At 35.8% G+C, this 15,374-nt stretch overlaps 1 protein-coding gene across 3 annotated transcripts in view; it reads right to left on the bottom strand.

Annotated features, from left to right (window-relative positions):
- The window catches only part of Dpit47 (DNA polymerase interacting tpr containing protein of 47kD), an 80,895-nt gene extending 65,815 nt beyond the window's left edge, over positions 1-15,080 (bottom strand). The window contains exon 1 of one of the 3 annotated variants that reach the window (XM_069848303.1): positions 14,827-15,080. In XM_069848303.1, coding sequence (XP_069704404.1) covers positions 14,827-14,997 — 171 coding nt within the window. In that variant the 5' untranslated portion in view covers positions 14,998-15,080. The remainder of the gene's footprint in view (positions 1-14,826) is intronic. The other 2 variants (XM_069848305.1, XM_069848304.1) reach the window with 2 other exon arrangements.
- Positions 15,081-15,374: the final 294 nt, after the last annotated feature.

The raw sequence follows: 15,374 nt of genomic DNA, 5'->3' as shown, positions 1-15,374 counted from the left end.
GAGAATAAGGTGCTTAGGAAAATATTTGGGGCTAAGCGGGATGAAGTTACAGGAGAATGGAGAAAGTTACACAACACAGAACTGCACGCATTGTATTCTTCACCTGACATAATTAGGAACATTAAATCCAGACGTTTGAGATGGGCAGGGCATATAGCACGTATGGGCGAATCCAGAAATGCATATAGTGTGTTAGTTGGGAGACCGGAGGGAAAAAGACCTTTGGGGAGGCCGAGACATAGATGAGAGGATAATATTAAAATGGATTTGAGGGAGGTGGAATATGATGATAGAGACTGGATTAATCTTGCACAGGATAGGGACCGATGGCGGGCTTATGTGAGGGCGGCAATGAACCTTCGGGTTCCTTAAAAGCCATTTGTAAGTAAGTAAGTATCCTAAATGGTTTTCAAACAGCCTATGTCAACTCATTAAGAAAAAGAACAAAGGACATAGAAATTTCAAAAAATATAAATCTGTTCACCACTGTCAAATTTTCTCTTACTATAGCAAACAAGTCAAGGCTTTGATTAAGTCTGATAAATTTAAACAGTTACAATCCATTAATGACAATTTAAAAAAGGAGCCTGATAAATTTTGGAAATATGTAGAATCTTTTCGGAAGTCGAAAAACATTCCTAATGAATTTATTATTAATGAGGTTCACATCACTGAAGAGTCATTCCAAATGCATTTGCTAGCCAATTTAAATCAGTTCAGATCAACCATAACTCTAATTTTCTCGGTTGTTACTCTAACATTAATGACTTTTTACCCCTACCTGTACTCTCTTGTAAGGATGTCAGGAAGGCCATAAAAAATGTCAAGCCAAATAAATCTATGGGTACGGATGGCATCCCTAATTTTATTATAAAAGGATGCTCTAAATTTCTTATATCTGTTTTAACCTACATTTTCAAATTGAGTTTGAAAACAGGGATATATCCTTTTCTTTGAAAGGAAGCATCTATTATTCCCATATTTAAAAGTGGTAATAAAGCTATTATAAGTAATCATAGACCTATTTCCATACTTAATTACTTCTCAAACATTTTTGAAAAAATAATTCATAAACACATTACGTGAAAACCAAAATTAATTTGGCTCAACATAGTTTTACAGAAGAAAAATCTACGATTACTAATTTAGTATCATATCCCAATTTTGCTATGCCTATAGTTGAAACTCAGGATCAAACTGATTACATTTATTTTGAATTTAGCAAAGCATTTGATGTTGTTCCCCATAAAATGTTACTGAGTAAATTAAATTATTTTGGTCTTACCACTAACTACCTGGGCTGGTTTGGAAATTATTTAAAAGATAGACAATCCTGTGTTAGACTTGGAAATTCTTACACTGATCCATATATTAGTTTATGCGGAGTTCTACAGGATTCCACTTTGGGGCCTCTACTATTTTTGTTATTTATAGATGATATCTGTAAAAGAATAAGTTCTAACTGCCTTTTACTTGTCAATGACCTGAAAATCTTTCGCAAAATTAATAGTGTGGCAGACTGTATAACTTTGCAAAATGATATAAACGCTATTGAGCTATGGTCTGCTGATAATGGAATGAAAATTAATGAATCAAAAACTTTTGTCATTTCCTTCTCTAGAAAAACCACTTCTCTCAAATTTAATTATACTCTTAATAATATCAACATAATAAGGTAAGATTGTATTAGAGACCTGGGAGTTCTACTCGATACCAAATTACATTTTCATAATTATGTCCAATAATTTATAATCATTTCATTAGAATGCTCAGACTTATAAGGTCTAAAACTTATTCTTTTTCTACTTCAGGTACTCTTGTCATTCTATACTACACATTAATCAGATCTAAACTCGAATATACAGGGTGTTTAAAAAATACGGGGCATAATTTCAGGTATGTATTTCCCACATGTAGACAATCAAAATAGTTCATTACAACATATGTCCGGAAATGCTTCATTTCCGAGTTATGGCCTTCACAACATTGAAATTCACCGGAACGTTTTTCTTTCAGCAGGTCGTTGTCATTACAGAAGATGTTCAAAATGTCCACCTCCTGCTTCAATACAGACCTCACATCGATGTCTCATTGACCTGCGAACATGATCCCAAACTCCAGGAGTATTGCGTATGTCCTCAGAACATGCCACAATTCGATTCCAAAGGGATTCCAAATCAGGCACCGGAGACGAATAAACCAATGATTTTAAATGGCCCCACAAGTAGAAATCGAGAGGGTTCAGATCAGGTGAGCGTGGAGGCCAAACAATTGGGTCATCTCTACCTATCCATCGATCAGGAAACCTTCGATCCAAGTACCGGCGAGCCGTACGACTGAAGTGTGCAGCAACGCCATCATGCAAGAAGTGAATGTGTTGACGATTGATCAGTGGAGTGTCTTCTAAAATATGAGGTATGGTGTTTTCCAGGAAGTTTGTGTACGCCTGCCCTGTAAGTCTGTTTACAAGTACATGGGGTCCAACTAATCGATCACCAATGATACCGGCCCACATGTTGAGGGAGAACCGCACCTGGTGATGAGATGATAGAACAGTTGCACGTGGGTTTTCATACGCCCATACATGCTGATTATGGAAATTTGTTATGCCATCTCGTGTGAACTGTGCTTCATCTGTAAATAATACTAAGGCAGAAAAGTTCGGATTTAACACCACACTGCTGCAAGAACCACTGACAGAACCTAACTCGTGCAGGGTAATCTGCTGGTGACAGGCCCTGTACACGTTGCAAATGATAAGGATACAAATGATACTCTTTCAACAGTCTCCAGACAGTCGTATGAGGAACAGTGACTTGCAACGCTACCCTTTGTGTGCTGATAGAAGGAGTCATGTTCACAGCTTCCAGAATCTCCTCCTGTACTTCTGGAGTTGTACATCTTGGTTGTCCCCTTCCCAAACTAGGAGAGTTAAATTTTCCATACTCGCACAGACGGTAATGGAGACGTACAAATGTCTTCCGATCTGGACATTGTTGCTGTGGGTACCTCTCCTGGTACAAACGACGATCCAGCGCAGCATTGCCGTCCGCCTTACCATACATGAAGTGTATCTCTGCCAGCTCTTGATTTGAATACATGTCGCACAGTCTAACACCTATACAACACTGAACGTAACCTTCGCCTCGGAATGAACTGTCAGAGTGCCCTCTTAATGTCTCCTTTGACGGCAACGACATGCGGAAAGAAAAACGTTCCGGTGAATTTCAATGTTGTGAAGGCCATAACTCGGAAATAAAGCATTTCCGGACACATGTTGTAATGAACTATTTTGATTGTCTACATGTGGGAAATACATACCTGAAATTATGCCCCGTAATTTTGAAACACCCTGTATATCGGTTAAATTAGAAATCGTTCAAAGAAACTTTATGGGCCGTATTCATAGACATTTTTAGCGCGGGCTTTCAGTGGATGATCAGTGTTTTTCGTATTCATAAACCAGTGTTAACAATAGTATATAATTTAAATTCTGTACAAGTAACCAGTGGATAGACAGGGCTTGCTTAGTACGCTCATAGCACATGCTGCGAAATGTCTATGAATAGCATCCTAAGTCTCTATGTGCTTTTAGGTTTTTACCAAATTCATCTGTTTTCAATTATGAGCGTACTTGTAAATATTTTAACTCTTCTAGCTTTTATGCTAGATGTCTTGAACTTGACTACTTATTCTTTCGTAAGTCCGTAAAGGATGATATTGATTGTAAATCCTTCATAAGCAATATCTACCTTCAGGTCCCTTCAAATGGTTTAAGATTTAAAAAAAATTGTTATACCTATAAGCCGAAATCTCCCTGTCCAGTTGTCAGATCCATTAAAGCTGCCAATTCACATTGTATTAATTCGGATCCATTTAATGTCTGCTGTTTGGTTATTTTTATATTAAGTATACACATCAAAATCACATTTGTTTCAATTTCATTCGTTTGTGTTGTTTTTGAGCTATTCTGTATCATGTATTTTGCAATCATCTATTCATTCTGTCATTACTGTTTATTTGTATTTTGTCTCTAATTTTAATAATTATTTTATGTACTGTTTACATAATTCTTTATGGGTTGTAAATCTTGTGCTAACTTTTATCTTGTGCTGACCGTTATTGGCCCCAGGCTGTTGTACAGCACAATAAATATTAGTAAATAAATAAATGAATTATTATTATTATTATTATTATTATTATTATTATTATTACCGGTATTGTTATTATTTCGTTTATGTTGTTTTTGAGCTATTCTGTATCATGTATTTTGCAGTTATCTATTCATTTTGTCATTATTGTTTATTTGTAACTGTCTCTAATTTTATTATTATTTTTATGCACTGTTTATGTAATTTCTTGTGCACTGTAAATCTTGTGCTGAACTGTTATTGGCCCCAGGCTGTTGTATAGCACAATAAATATTACTAAATAAATAAATAAATTATTATTATTATTATTAACGGTATTATTATTTCGTTTATGTTGTTTTTGAGCTATTCTGTATCATGTATTTTGCAGTTACCTATTCATTTTGTCATTATTGTTTATTTGTAATTGTCTCTAATTTTATTATTAATTTTATGCACTGTTTATGTAATTTCTTGTGCACTGTAAATCTTGTGCTGAACTGTTATTGGCCCCAGGCTGTTGTACAGCACAATAAATATTACTAAATAAATAAATTATTATTATTATTATTATTATTATTATTATTATTATTATAAACTAATAATAATAATTTATATTAGCTGGCAGAGTTAAGGCTGTAAGGCCTTCTCTTTCACTCAATCAACAAAAAGTATACATACATACGAATGAGCTTACAAGTTACAAAGGTCACAACAAATTGAGTTTGATGAAAGATTTTTTTTAGTGGGTTGTTTTACGATACTGTATCAACATCTCAGATTATTTAACGTCTGAATGAAATGAAGGTGATAATTCTGGTGAAATGAGTCCGTGGTCCAGCACCGATAGTTATCCAGCATTTGCTCATATTGGGTTGAGGGAAAACCCCAGGAAAAACTCAACTAGGTAACTCACCATGATCGGTTCGAAACACCGGGCCATCTGGTTTCATGGTGAGATGCACTAACCATTACTCCAAAGGTGTGGACTCGATAAAAGTTACGTGTGTACAAGAGTTACTTATGAATTAAACAGTAAAATACTATGAATATTGAAAACAACAAATGTAAACAGAACGGAAAGAATAAAAATGTAAACATTGGCATAACAATGTAGATCAACAGAATTCTGAGATGTAGAAAAACTACGGAAAGGTTGGAAACGTTTGCTGTGAATTGGGAACAGTCAATTTGCCTAATCTGTGAATTTCAGAGAAGAAGATTTATTTCTACTAATAATAACAACATATTTATTTTCTGTTTTTTACATAGTTCGATTAAAACATACATAACACACCGAATAATTACTATAGAAATTATGAGTGATTTATAATTCATTTTTATGGTTATTGTTTCCTTAAATCAGGTAATTTCGTTCTTTAGACATTCATCCTGATAGTGCTGAAAATTCACAACATTATTCACATTATAACTTCTTCCTAATATCTAGCATTATTTGAAATATATTAACACATTATGTATATTAGTTTAATTTTGCTACACAGTTTATATTTCATTGTTTAATTAATAATTGTTAGTGTAGTACTGTTGAACTTTATTGTTTATTGAAAATAAATATGTTTTAATGTCATCTTGTTGAGTACCCTACCACTACCATACAAACGCAGTGGTAAAGTTCTGTGAATAGTATCGTACACCATTTGGAACTTTGGAAGTTTTGTTTAAAGATAATTTTCTGTTTCATACACTGTAGTCAATTTCCAACCTAGATAATTAAAATTTAAATCTTGCATTCTAAAGATTCATCTTCTAAATTATTTTTGATCTAATGGGTGATTTTCCACTAAGTGTCAAATAATTATGACAATTCAAATGCATATTATTTTCTAAGTAAAATTAAATCCTAGTTTTGAACGGAAATCAAATTATTGTTAACAAGAAAAGTCTATACACAGAAAGACTGACTAGATCAGTGGTACTCATTACGCAATGTGGCTCTTGAACTAATAATTACTATTACTATTCTTTTTCTGAAATTATTTTTTAATTTCTGTAATAATGTGCAACTGGAGAAAACTTTGGTTACCCTGCATGATTATTGTCAGTGAATGTTTCCAAAAACGACATGTATTTGTTTTCTTCAAAGAAGGTAGTGTCATATGCTTATTACGTCTTGATGAGTTATAAACGTTTTTATCTTAATAGACATTACAATAGTGTGCATTCAAATGCTGATAACTAGTATCCAAAATATCCTCAATCAAGGATAGAAAAACTGAAAATGTTTACAATGTCAATAGTATCTGAACAGAAAGTAATGTACTGTATTACACTGTGCATAAAAACAAACTGAAAACAAAAGCATCATACCACGTAGCAAACATTTAAGCCATTTGCAGATACAGAGTGCCTTGTTGCTGTATGTGACACTTAATTTTCTAAATTTCCAAATTCAAAACAGATTACAGGTGAAATAAAAACCAAATCAACCTGCTCGCATTGATATGATTTTCCAGAAGAGCAGTGGAATCCATCCTTCAACTTCAAAATACCAGTAATATATTATGTCAGAGAACAAACTTGCAGAAGAGTGAGGTGGCGATTTTTTAGTAAATTCCCCGGAGTTTCACTTCGACACAAAAATACTGTGTATCCTACACCCACAAGTTAAATTTGCGTCCTGTGAATGCAAGAGATGAGTGCTAGTAGCTTTAATTGTTCTAGTTGTTAGTATACAACCTACTGTTTCGTCTGTGAGTGAGGTCATGTTACAAGAGATAATGCAATGAGTGAGGTAATATGTAGTTATATAAAAGTGTATAAGAAGTATGTGCATAATATTATGACTTTCACAGTATTTATACGGGTACAACACTTTCAGCACCTCCTACACACGTGTATTCACCACTATCTCATACAACCCGCTGGCAAAAACAGTAAATATCTCTTTATCAGCTTAGTATTTACTCATAGGTCACAAAGGCCAGAGGGAGAGGGAACAGTGATTCACATTCTTTCCAGACACAGATTTAATTTGGATGTGTAGTATAATCAATTCAGGTAAACAGGATCTGTTCTTATTAAAAAGCCGTAAGTCAATTGCTGTGTACTTACTGGGACTTCACGAATGTGGAGTAAGGTTAGGTATGGTGCTGTACAATAAAGCCCAGAGGAATTTCTTCAACAGTTTGCATACTGTGATGAGATTATAGTAATGGTGAAGGCAGTTGCCGGACAAGTTCTGTGCGGTTCTGTGCAATGACATCACCTTGATTACAGGAGCACTAGAGAGCATGTGGCAATATGCAATAATATTTACATTTCTGAAGTTTCGGGAATGCATAACAATAAAAGTAATCAAGAGATCATTAGTGCACAGAAGAAATCACACATAATGATGTTCATTTCTTTCTAGACCCATTACCAAGTACACTTTTTATTAGTAGAATATTAAATTATTTATTTTATTCATTCTGCCATTGCTATACAACAAAAATACCTTTACAACCTCGGACATAGCCTATCTGGAAGAAGATTAATGAAACAGAATGTAGAAACCGCACAAAATGTGAACATAGTAAACATGTAAATAAAACTCCACACAAACCATTCAAATGGTTCTGTAAAATCTGTATGGAACCGTTCAACACATGAGAAACCCTTATTGTATGGCTAGTATTAAATGGTATTTTAATATAATATTTAATGTAGAAAATTATATAGCCAAGATGGTTTACACTTTACAATAACCTGTATTTTATAGCAAGGTATACATATTCGTTTTGTTGTAAAATCCACATTTTTCAATCAATCTTTCTGATTTTCTTAATGTAAATAATTTGTCTTTGTCTTTAAGTTAGATTAATTGTGTGGAAAATAAATTTATATTTAAATTACATAATTTTTAATTTTTTTTTTTTAATTTTGAAAAAAAAACGCTAATTTTTTTAAACATCAAAGATTGGTCAATTTTAGTTCAATTAAGAAGTTTTCTGCATGAATGTATTCCTTGTGTCCATAATTGTGTTCTGAACCTCAAAGTTTAATTATATGTTACGTAATTATTGTAAAAAAAAATTTCTTTATATAAAAAATAAATTAGATTCCAATTTACATTAAAAAATTCATTTACCAATCATTTTATAGTAAACAGATTTCACAGGCTGAAAGGCACGATTTGGCCTATTATGTGCGATGATTATCCAAGTCTGACAAGTAGCCTGGTGGCACTCGTGAATCCGATGTTGACAGGTGGACCATCCTACCTTAGCTCCTGAAAGCGCTAGGTCCCGTCCACATGCAAGTAGCCTGATAAGCTACTGGAGTCCCAAGCCCTTCCTATATCAGCATTGGAAACCCATACTACCCCCAGACTTCACCCCAGCCTATTTCTATTATTGCAGATGATGGATGAATGAGGGAGAGGTGGAAAGTGTTGGTGGAATAATAGAGGGAAATGGGAGTACTCTGAGAAAAACCCACTGCAACTTCTTTGTCCACCACAAATTTCATCACGACATGGTCAGGAATCGAACCTGGGCTGCCTGAATGATAGAGCAGCACACTAGCATTTCAGTTAAAGATGTGGTGTTATTGGAGCGCAGAAAAACACGGAACACAAACTGCATGACGAGGAAATTAGGATATGGTGTGTTGTAAATGGAATTTTGTCAATATTTCTATTTAATACAATTGGATTCTTTGATCCTGTTTGATGTAGAAATATAGAATAACAAGGTCCATATTTTATGAAAATTGTTGGATATGTGCTGTTAGAATATGGCTCGCACCGTGGCCTTGAGTATGCCACCTGCCTGTGGAATAAGATATACGTAACCCCTTAACTCAAGCACATAGCTTTATTTTAATTTAAATATTTCACATTTACAATTAAACGATTACCTACTTTTGTCACAGATGATGTTGGAAATGTTGTCCTTGTACCTTCACACATTTTAGCTTTTTTTTTTTTTTAAAGTTTGCATTCGCAAGCATTGGTCAGTCGTCTGAAATCACTGCATTTTCTTTCCTTATTTTCTCTTTCAGTTCTTCCAGTGTATGTTAATTATTAATTTACACTTTATTTTTCAAGTTCCCTCATAGATAAAAGTCACATACACTAATATCTGGGAATCATGGTGGCTATAATCCTTTACTAATGGCTCTGTTTTCAAAAATTTCCTTCAAGCTAATGAGTCATCACCCGTATGAACTCTAGCAGAGTCTTGTTCAAAAAGTGTAGATTCACATTCATTGTCAAATAATTATTAAAAAAAATGGTGTATGTTATTTCTGTATCTCTGTGATTTGATGGCATTTTCATAAAATATGGACCTTGTTATTCTGTATTTCTACATCAAACAAAATCAAACAATCCAATTGCATTAAATATAAATATTGACAAAATTCCATTTACAGCACACCATATCCCAATTTTCTCGTCATACAGTTTGCATTTCGCGTTTTCTGGACTCCAATAACACCACATCTTTAGCTAAAATGGTAGTGCATGCTCTACAATTCAGGCAGCCCAGGTTCGATCGCTGACCATGTCGTGATGGAATTTGTGGTGGACAAAGATGTTGCAGTGGGTTTTTTTCAGAGTACCTACTCCCATTTCCCTCTATTATTCTACCAACACTCTCCACCTCTCCCTCATTCAACCATCATCTGCAATAATTAGACTTGCCAACCGTCCCGTATTTTCTGGGACAGTCCCGATTTCGACCATTGCGTCCCGTGGCCTGAAATAATTTGCACACGCATCAAAATTCCCCAATTTCGTGGCATATTAGACATTAAATTTACAGCTGATTTTCGTTCCTATCATATTGTTGGATTTAGTCTGGATTGGAAGATATTTCCGCACAGTCTCATACAGACATGCTTCCAATACATGACGAAATGGAGAAATGACTCTAGTATGCATGTTCAAGGCAGAAATTAATTCTCGCTGATGTGTCAACACAGTGACGGGTGCAATGATTATAATACACAAGTTAGAACAGGTTTGATCACAGGATACTTACTGAATCATCTATTCTCTGTGCTCATCTTATGCACTTAAGACTTTAGTTTGGTGCCATTCAGTATCATGCCCTTTTTGTTCCACTTGATGTGTCATTCATTGGCTTCGGTGGAAAAAAAAAAAAAAAAAAAAAAAAAAAAAAAAGACAAATTTATACGACCACTGCTATGATAGATATAGATATCAAAAAGGGCAACAAAGACTTATAAAATACCGTAGCTCCTCAAGTGTGATAGAATCTGATAGCTCTGGTGATAAATCACGTAAACGTCTCTGTTTTTTTCCGAGAAGAGTGACTGAAATCTTTTGTGTAGGTAGGTTAGGAGGTTAGGTTCGTTAGGTTACTTTAAGTTAGATTAGTTTATATTAGATTAGTAATTACATCAATAGGATGGGTTCCTAGATACCAACGAGTTAACATTTCTTTTATAAGGAATTTATATAGTTTTTCAACTTGTTTTGTGGTGATTTGGTTACTTCTTTTACATATGAATCGAGGTGATTCTGTTAATATAGGCCTACCAGGTATTTCAGACCACCCGTATCAGCCATTTTTCTCGAAAACTATGTGAGACTGATTGTGCATAAAAAAAATTGTTATAACCAAAACCTATGTAAAGAATCGATTGGTGGTAGTACCATTTCCCGTAACAAACTGGAAGTAGGGATACCTGTGGTCAACTTCGAAATTTCAAATGAGAACATGGGTCATTAAAGGTACTATTGGAACTACTTTTAAAAAGAAATAACTTTTACTGAACTTTTTTTTTTTCTAACTTTTGTTTACTCACAAAGCAACAAAAATGGTGTCTTCTGAGAAATGCAATATGTTGTTTATTTACGTACACTCTTCATAGCAAGTGTGTAAAATGTACGCCAACCTGTGCTAAACAATGTTTTGATTACTTCCTAACATCCATGATTGCACTTCAGCACAGCTGAGACTCACAGGCTTCTCTAATTCTTTGTTTCATATCTTCTCTAGTTGTTGGATGCACCTGCTAGAACATGTATTTAGTTCTCTCCCACAAGAAGAACTCATTTGAAGCGAAGTCAGGAGGTCGGGCTGACCAAGCTACTGGTCTTCCTCGTCCAATCTGTCGTAGGGGAAATAACTGGTTAATAACTCGTCGAGCCCTACGTGAAAAGTGGGCCATACAGCCATCCTGCTGAAGCCACATCATTAACCGAAGCGCAAAGGGAACATCATGAAGCAACTGGTGCATAATGTTTCGAAGGAAGTGTGCGTTCTACCATTCAAGTTCTCCTCAAAAAAATATGGTCGTATGACGATGTCCGAGGAGGCCACACAATGTGTTGAAACTCCACACATGCTGGTAATCCACTTCATGTAGCCAGTGTAGATTAACCGGAGACCAGTAATGGGAATTGTAGAGATTCACCTCACCATTACTTTTGAAAGTTGACTCATCAATCCACAGAATTCTGAGCTCGAAATCACGGTCTGTGTTTAGAAACCAGTTGCAAAAATCAACATGAATCTGGAAGTCATGTTCCACAAGTTCCTGATAGAGATGCATATGGTATGAATGAAATTTGTTGTCTTTCAGATTTCTAAACATTGTATTATGATGCAATCCTGAGTCACGGGCAAGCCTTCTTGTGGAGGAAAATTAAAGACATGGTCTACCAGATGTGTCCAACAGCTAGAGAAGACATGAAACAAAGAATTAGAGAAGCCTGTGGGTCTCTCAGCTGTGCTGAAGTGTAATCACGGATGTTAGGAGGTGATCAGAACATTGTTTAGCACAGGGTGGCGTACATTTTGATCACTTACTATGAAGAGTGTACATACATGAACAACATACAGTTTCTCAAAAGATACCATTTTTATTGCTTTGTGTGAGTAAATAATAAAAGTTAGAAAAAAGAAAGTTTCAGTAAAAGTTGTTTCTTTTTAAAAGTAGTTTCCAATGGTACTTTCAATGACCCATATATTCTCATTTGAAATTTCGAAGTTGACTACAGGTACCCCTATTTCCAGTTTGTTACGGAAACTGCTACTACCACCAATTGATTCTTTACATAGGTTTTGGTTATGAAAATTTTTTATGAACAACCAATATCACATAGTTTTCGAGAAAAAAGGCTGATACAGGTGGTCTGAAACATATATATATATATATATATATATATATATATATACATACATATACACTGCCAAGCAGAAAAAACGCAACACTTGAATAAATTTGAAATATCAAAACATAATAGAAATTATAACATTACTGTGTGCATCTACAGACCTGTTTGGGATAGGCAAGTGTTTATTCATGTTTTGGGAAGAAAAGTAAACGAATTGGGTGGTTCATGACACCATATTTGCCACTTTTTGTCCCTCACCCTATATTTATTGCTGTGCCATTAAAACTTACAACATAACGAGTCAAAGCAAAGTTACAACACTATTTATTTCTTCTTTTTTTTTTTTTTTTTGAGTATAATGAAATTCTGTGACATTTAACTCAGTGTTAAACAATATTTAGGAGAATTAAAATGCTGTTAAGCTCCGAGAACATTGCTAGAGCAATTACGTTGGTAGAGGATGACCACACCTTACATTATGTGGCTCAGATCTTGCGTACAACTCCGTTGACGGTTTCACGCACAGTGCAAGGTAAGGGAACTTCATATTCTCGAAGACCGGGATATGGTAGAAAAAGGTCAACTTCTTGCAACAGATGACCAGTTCCTGCGCCTTCAAGTGCTGTGTAATCACCACATCACTGCAGTTGAAGACAGAAATCGACTAGAATAAGTGCGAGGTGTGAATGTCTGAGAGTGGACTGTGAGAAGGTTACATATGCTGGTCTGATCTCCAGATCTGTATCTGGCCCAGAACTTACAAGACAACAACGTCAGACTCACTTAGAGTTTGCAAAGGATCATCAGGAATGGGCTGACGAACAGTGGGGAACAGTTTTGTTGTCAGATGAGTTCTGATTTTGCCTCAGATCTCCATATGGAAAAGAAATAGTGTAGAGGACTGGAGAGAGGTATTCTCTATGCAACATTTCATCAAAGACAGCATTTCATGGCAGTTCAGTGATGGTGTGGGCAGGCATCAGTTTGACTGCACAAATGAGCCTTGTCTTTGTGGAGGGTGAGTCTCTCACTGCCTATCGCTACATTTAAGAAATTCTTGGTCAACATGTTCTTCCTTTTCCATCATTTATTGGTGACAATACGCATCTTCGTCTGGTGCGATATGTTCTCCAGTACCTCAATGAAGTAGGGATCCAACTCATGCAATGGCCATCACACAGTCCGGATCTTAACCCAATTGATCATCTGTGGAACATTTTAGGAAGGAATGTCCGTCACCATGCTTCAGATACTCTTCAAGAGCTATGGGGCCATGTATACAACACCTGAGCCACATGATGTAAGCTGCAGTCATCCTCTACCAACGTGACTGCTCTGTGTTCTCGGGGTTTAACGGCATCTAAACTCTCTTAAATGTTGTTTAAAATTGAGTTCAATATCACAGAATTCCATTACCGGTATACTTAAGCAAAAAATGAAAACAATAGTCTTGTAACTTTGTTTTGGCTGTTTTATATAATTAAAGTACTATATGGATTGATGGGTGGAATTAGTGCAATGAAATTGTCAGTAACATTTGTGTCCCTAATTTTTACTTATGAAAGTTGGCAGCCTAGCAATAATAGAAATAGGCTGGGGTGAAGTCTGGGGATAGTATGGGTTTTCCAATCCTGATTTAGGAAGGGATTGGAACTCCAGGCGCCAGGGGCTTATCAGGCTACTTGCATGCAGACGGGATCTAGCTCTTTCAGGAAGCTAAGGCAGGATGGTCCAACTGTCAATAACGGATTCACGAGTGCCACCAGACTGCCTGTCGGACTTGGGTAATCATCGCACATATTGGGCCAAATCATGCCTAAGTATATGAACCTGTCCCAGGTCTAACCCCCATTAAGCCAGACAGCATTCCGATACACGTCACTTACATAGCCATGTAAATGGAATAATGCTACATTCCTGCAAAATTAAATGTGAATCAATTATGCTATTGCTAACATTATTCAAAACCCTGTTACAGTAGCTCCCACAGTAACCTTAAGCATGCCACCTGCCTGTGGAAGGCCTCTCTTCCAACAGGGCAATTAATTTTTCAGTGTCTATTTCCATATTCATCCTAACGATTGATCTTAATTAATTGATGAACTATTGGACTAAAAGTGGTGTACGCAAGATTCAAAATGGATTGATCTTAAAAGAGAAGATGTCTGCAATTTGTCGAATGCTCATCATCACATTTATGAAACGATACGGTAATTCAATATTAGAAACCATTAGTCAATATGACGGACCTCATCGAGAATCAGAGACACGTTTGATTTAGTTTCTACCGGTTTCTCAATGCTTTTGGTACGCCTACCAAGAAAAACGTATAGGCAAAACATACCAAAAATCTAAACGAACCAAACCTAACTTGTCACTGACCCTCAATAATGTAATAAAATTGATGTCCGTCATATTGTCCACGTTTTCTACCGAATTACCAAAGACACTATTTTGTGTGCGCATGCTTGGAGTTGCAGGGAAAGATGGAACGACAGAAAAACTGAAACTTAAGTTTACCCCACTGCATTTCAGTATCATTCATTTTCTCTATAACAGTAACTGTACGAAGCCAAACACTAATATATGAGGAAACCTAACCTCTTGCCAGTGATCTTCTGGCCATCCTTCAGTGTAGGTTCTTTTTTCCAGTCCTCGAATATATTCATCCAATTCTTCGTCGAGCTTTTCTGCTAATACCCTTCGTTCTTCATCGCTCATAGGAACTTTCCTTTCTTTATTGTCATTTTCACATTCTGAAGTCTCGCTCATTATACACACGTTTTATGTTTTTTGTTGTTGTTCTTTGGTTTAGGGACGTCCTATCCAACGATGTCGGTATTTTGACGTTATGCACCAACGAGCACAGAATACATAGAGTACAGTACAGCCACAGTCATATAGATACAGTCGCGCAACTTCAACACTTTTTTTGCCAACATTCGCGACACTAGCGCCCAAGCGGCAGGCAAGGCACTGGTCATAGGGGTGATACAGCCAGCACGTGCTTTAAAGGGATGCGAGATGTTATAATAACGTTTTAATCATGCGTCGGAATAAAGGCAATATGTGCAATGACGAAAATTGCAGTAACAACAAGTTTAAATCTCCGAATTTGTCGTTCTTCACATTCCCTAAAGACCAAGAGA

This window comes from Periplaneta americana, chromosome 15 (assembly GCF_040183065.1).
Source record: "Periplaneta americana isolate PAMFEO1 chromosome 15, P.americana_PAMFEO1_priV1, whole genome shotgun sequence".
Classification (NCBI taxonomy): Eukaryota; Metazoa; Arthropoda; class Insecta; order Blattodea; family Blattidae; genus Periplaneta; species Periplaneta americana.
Note: the sequence above shows the minus strand (reverse complement) of the source record. Positions and strands in the feature narration are given on the sequence as shown.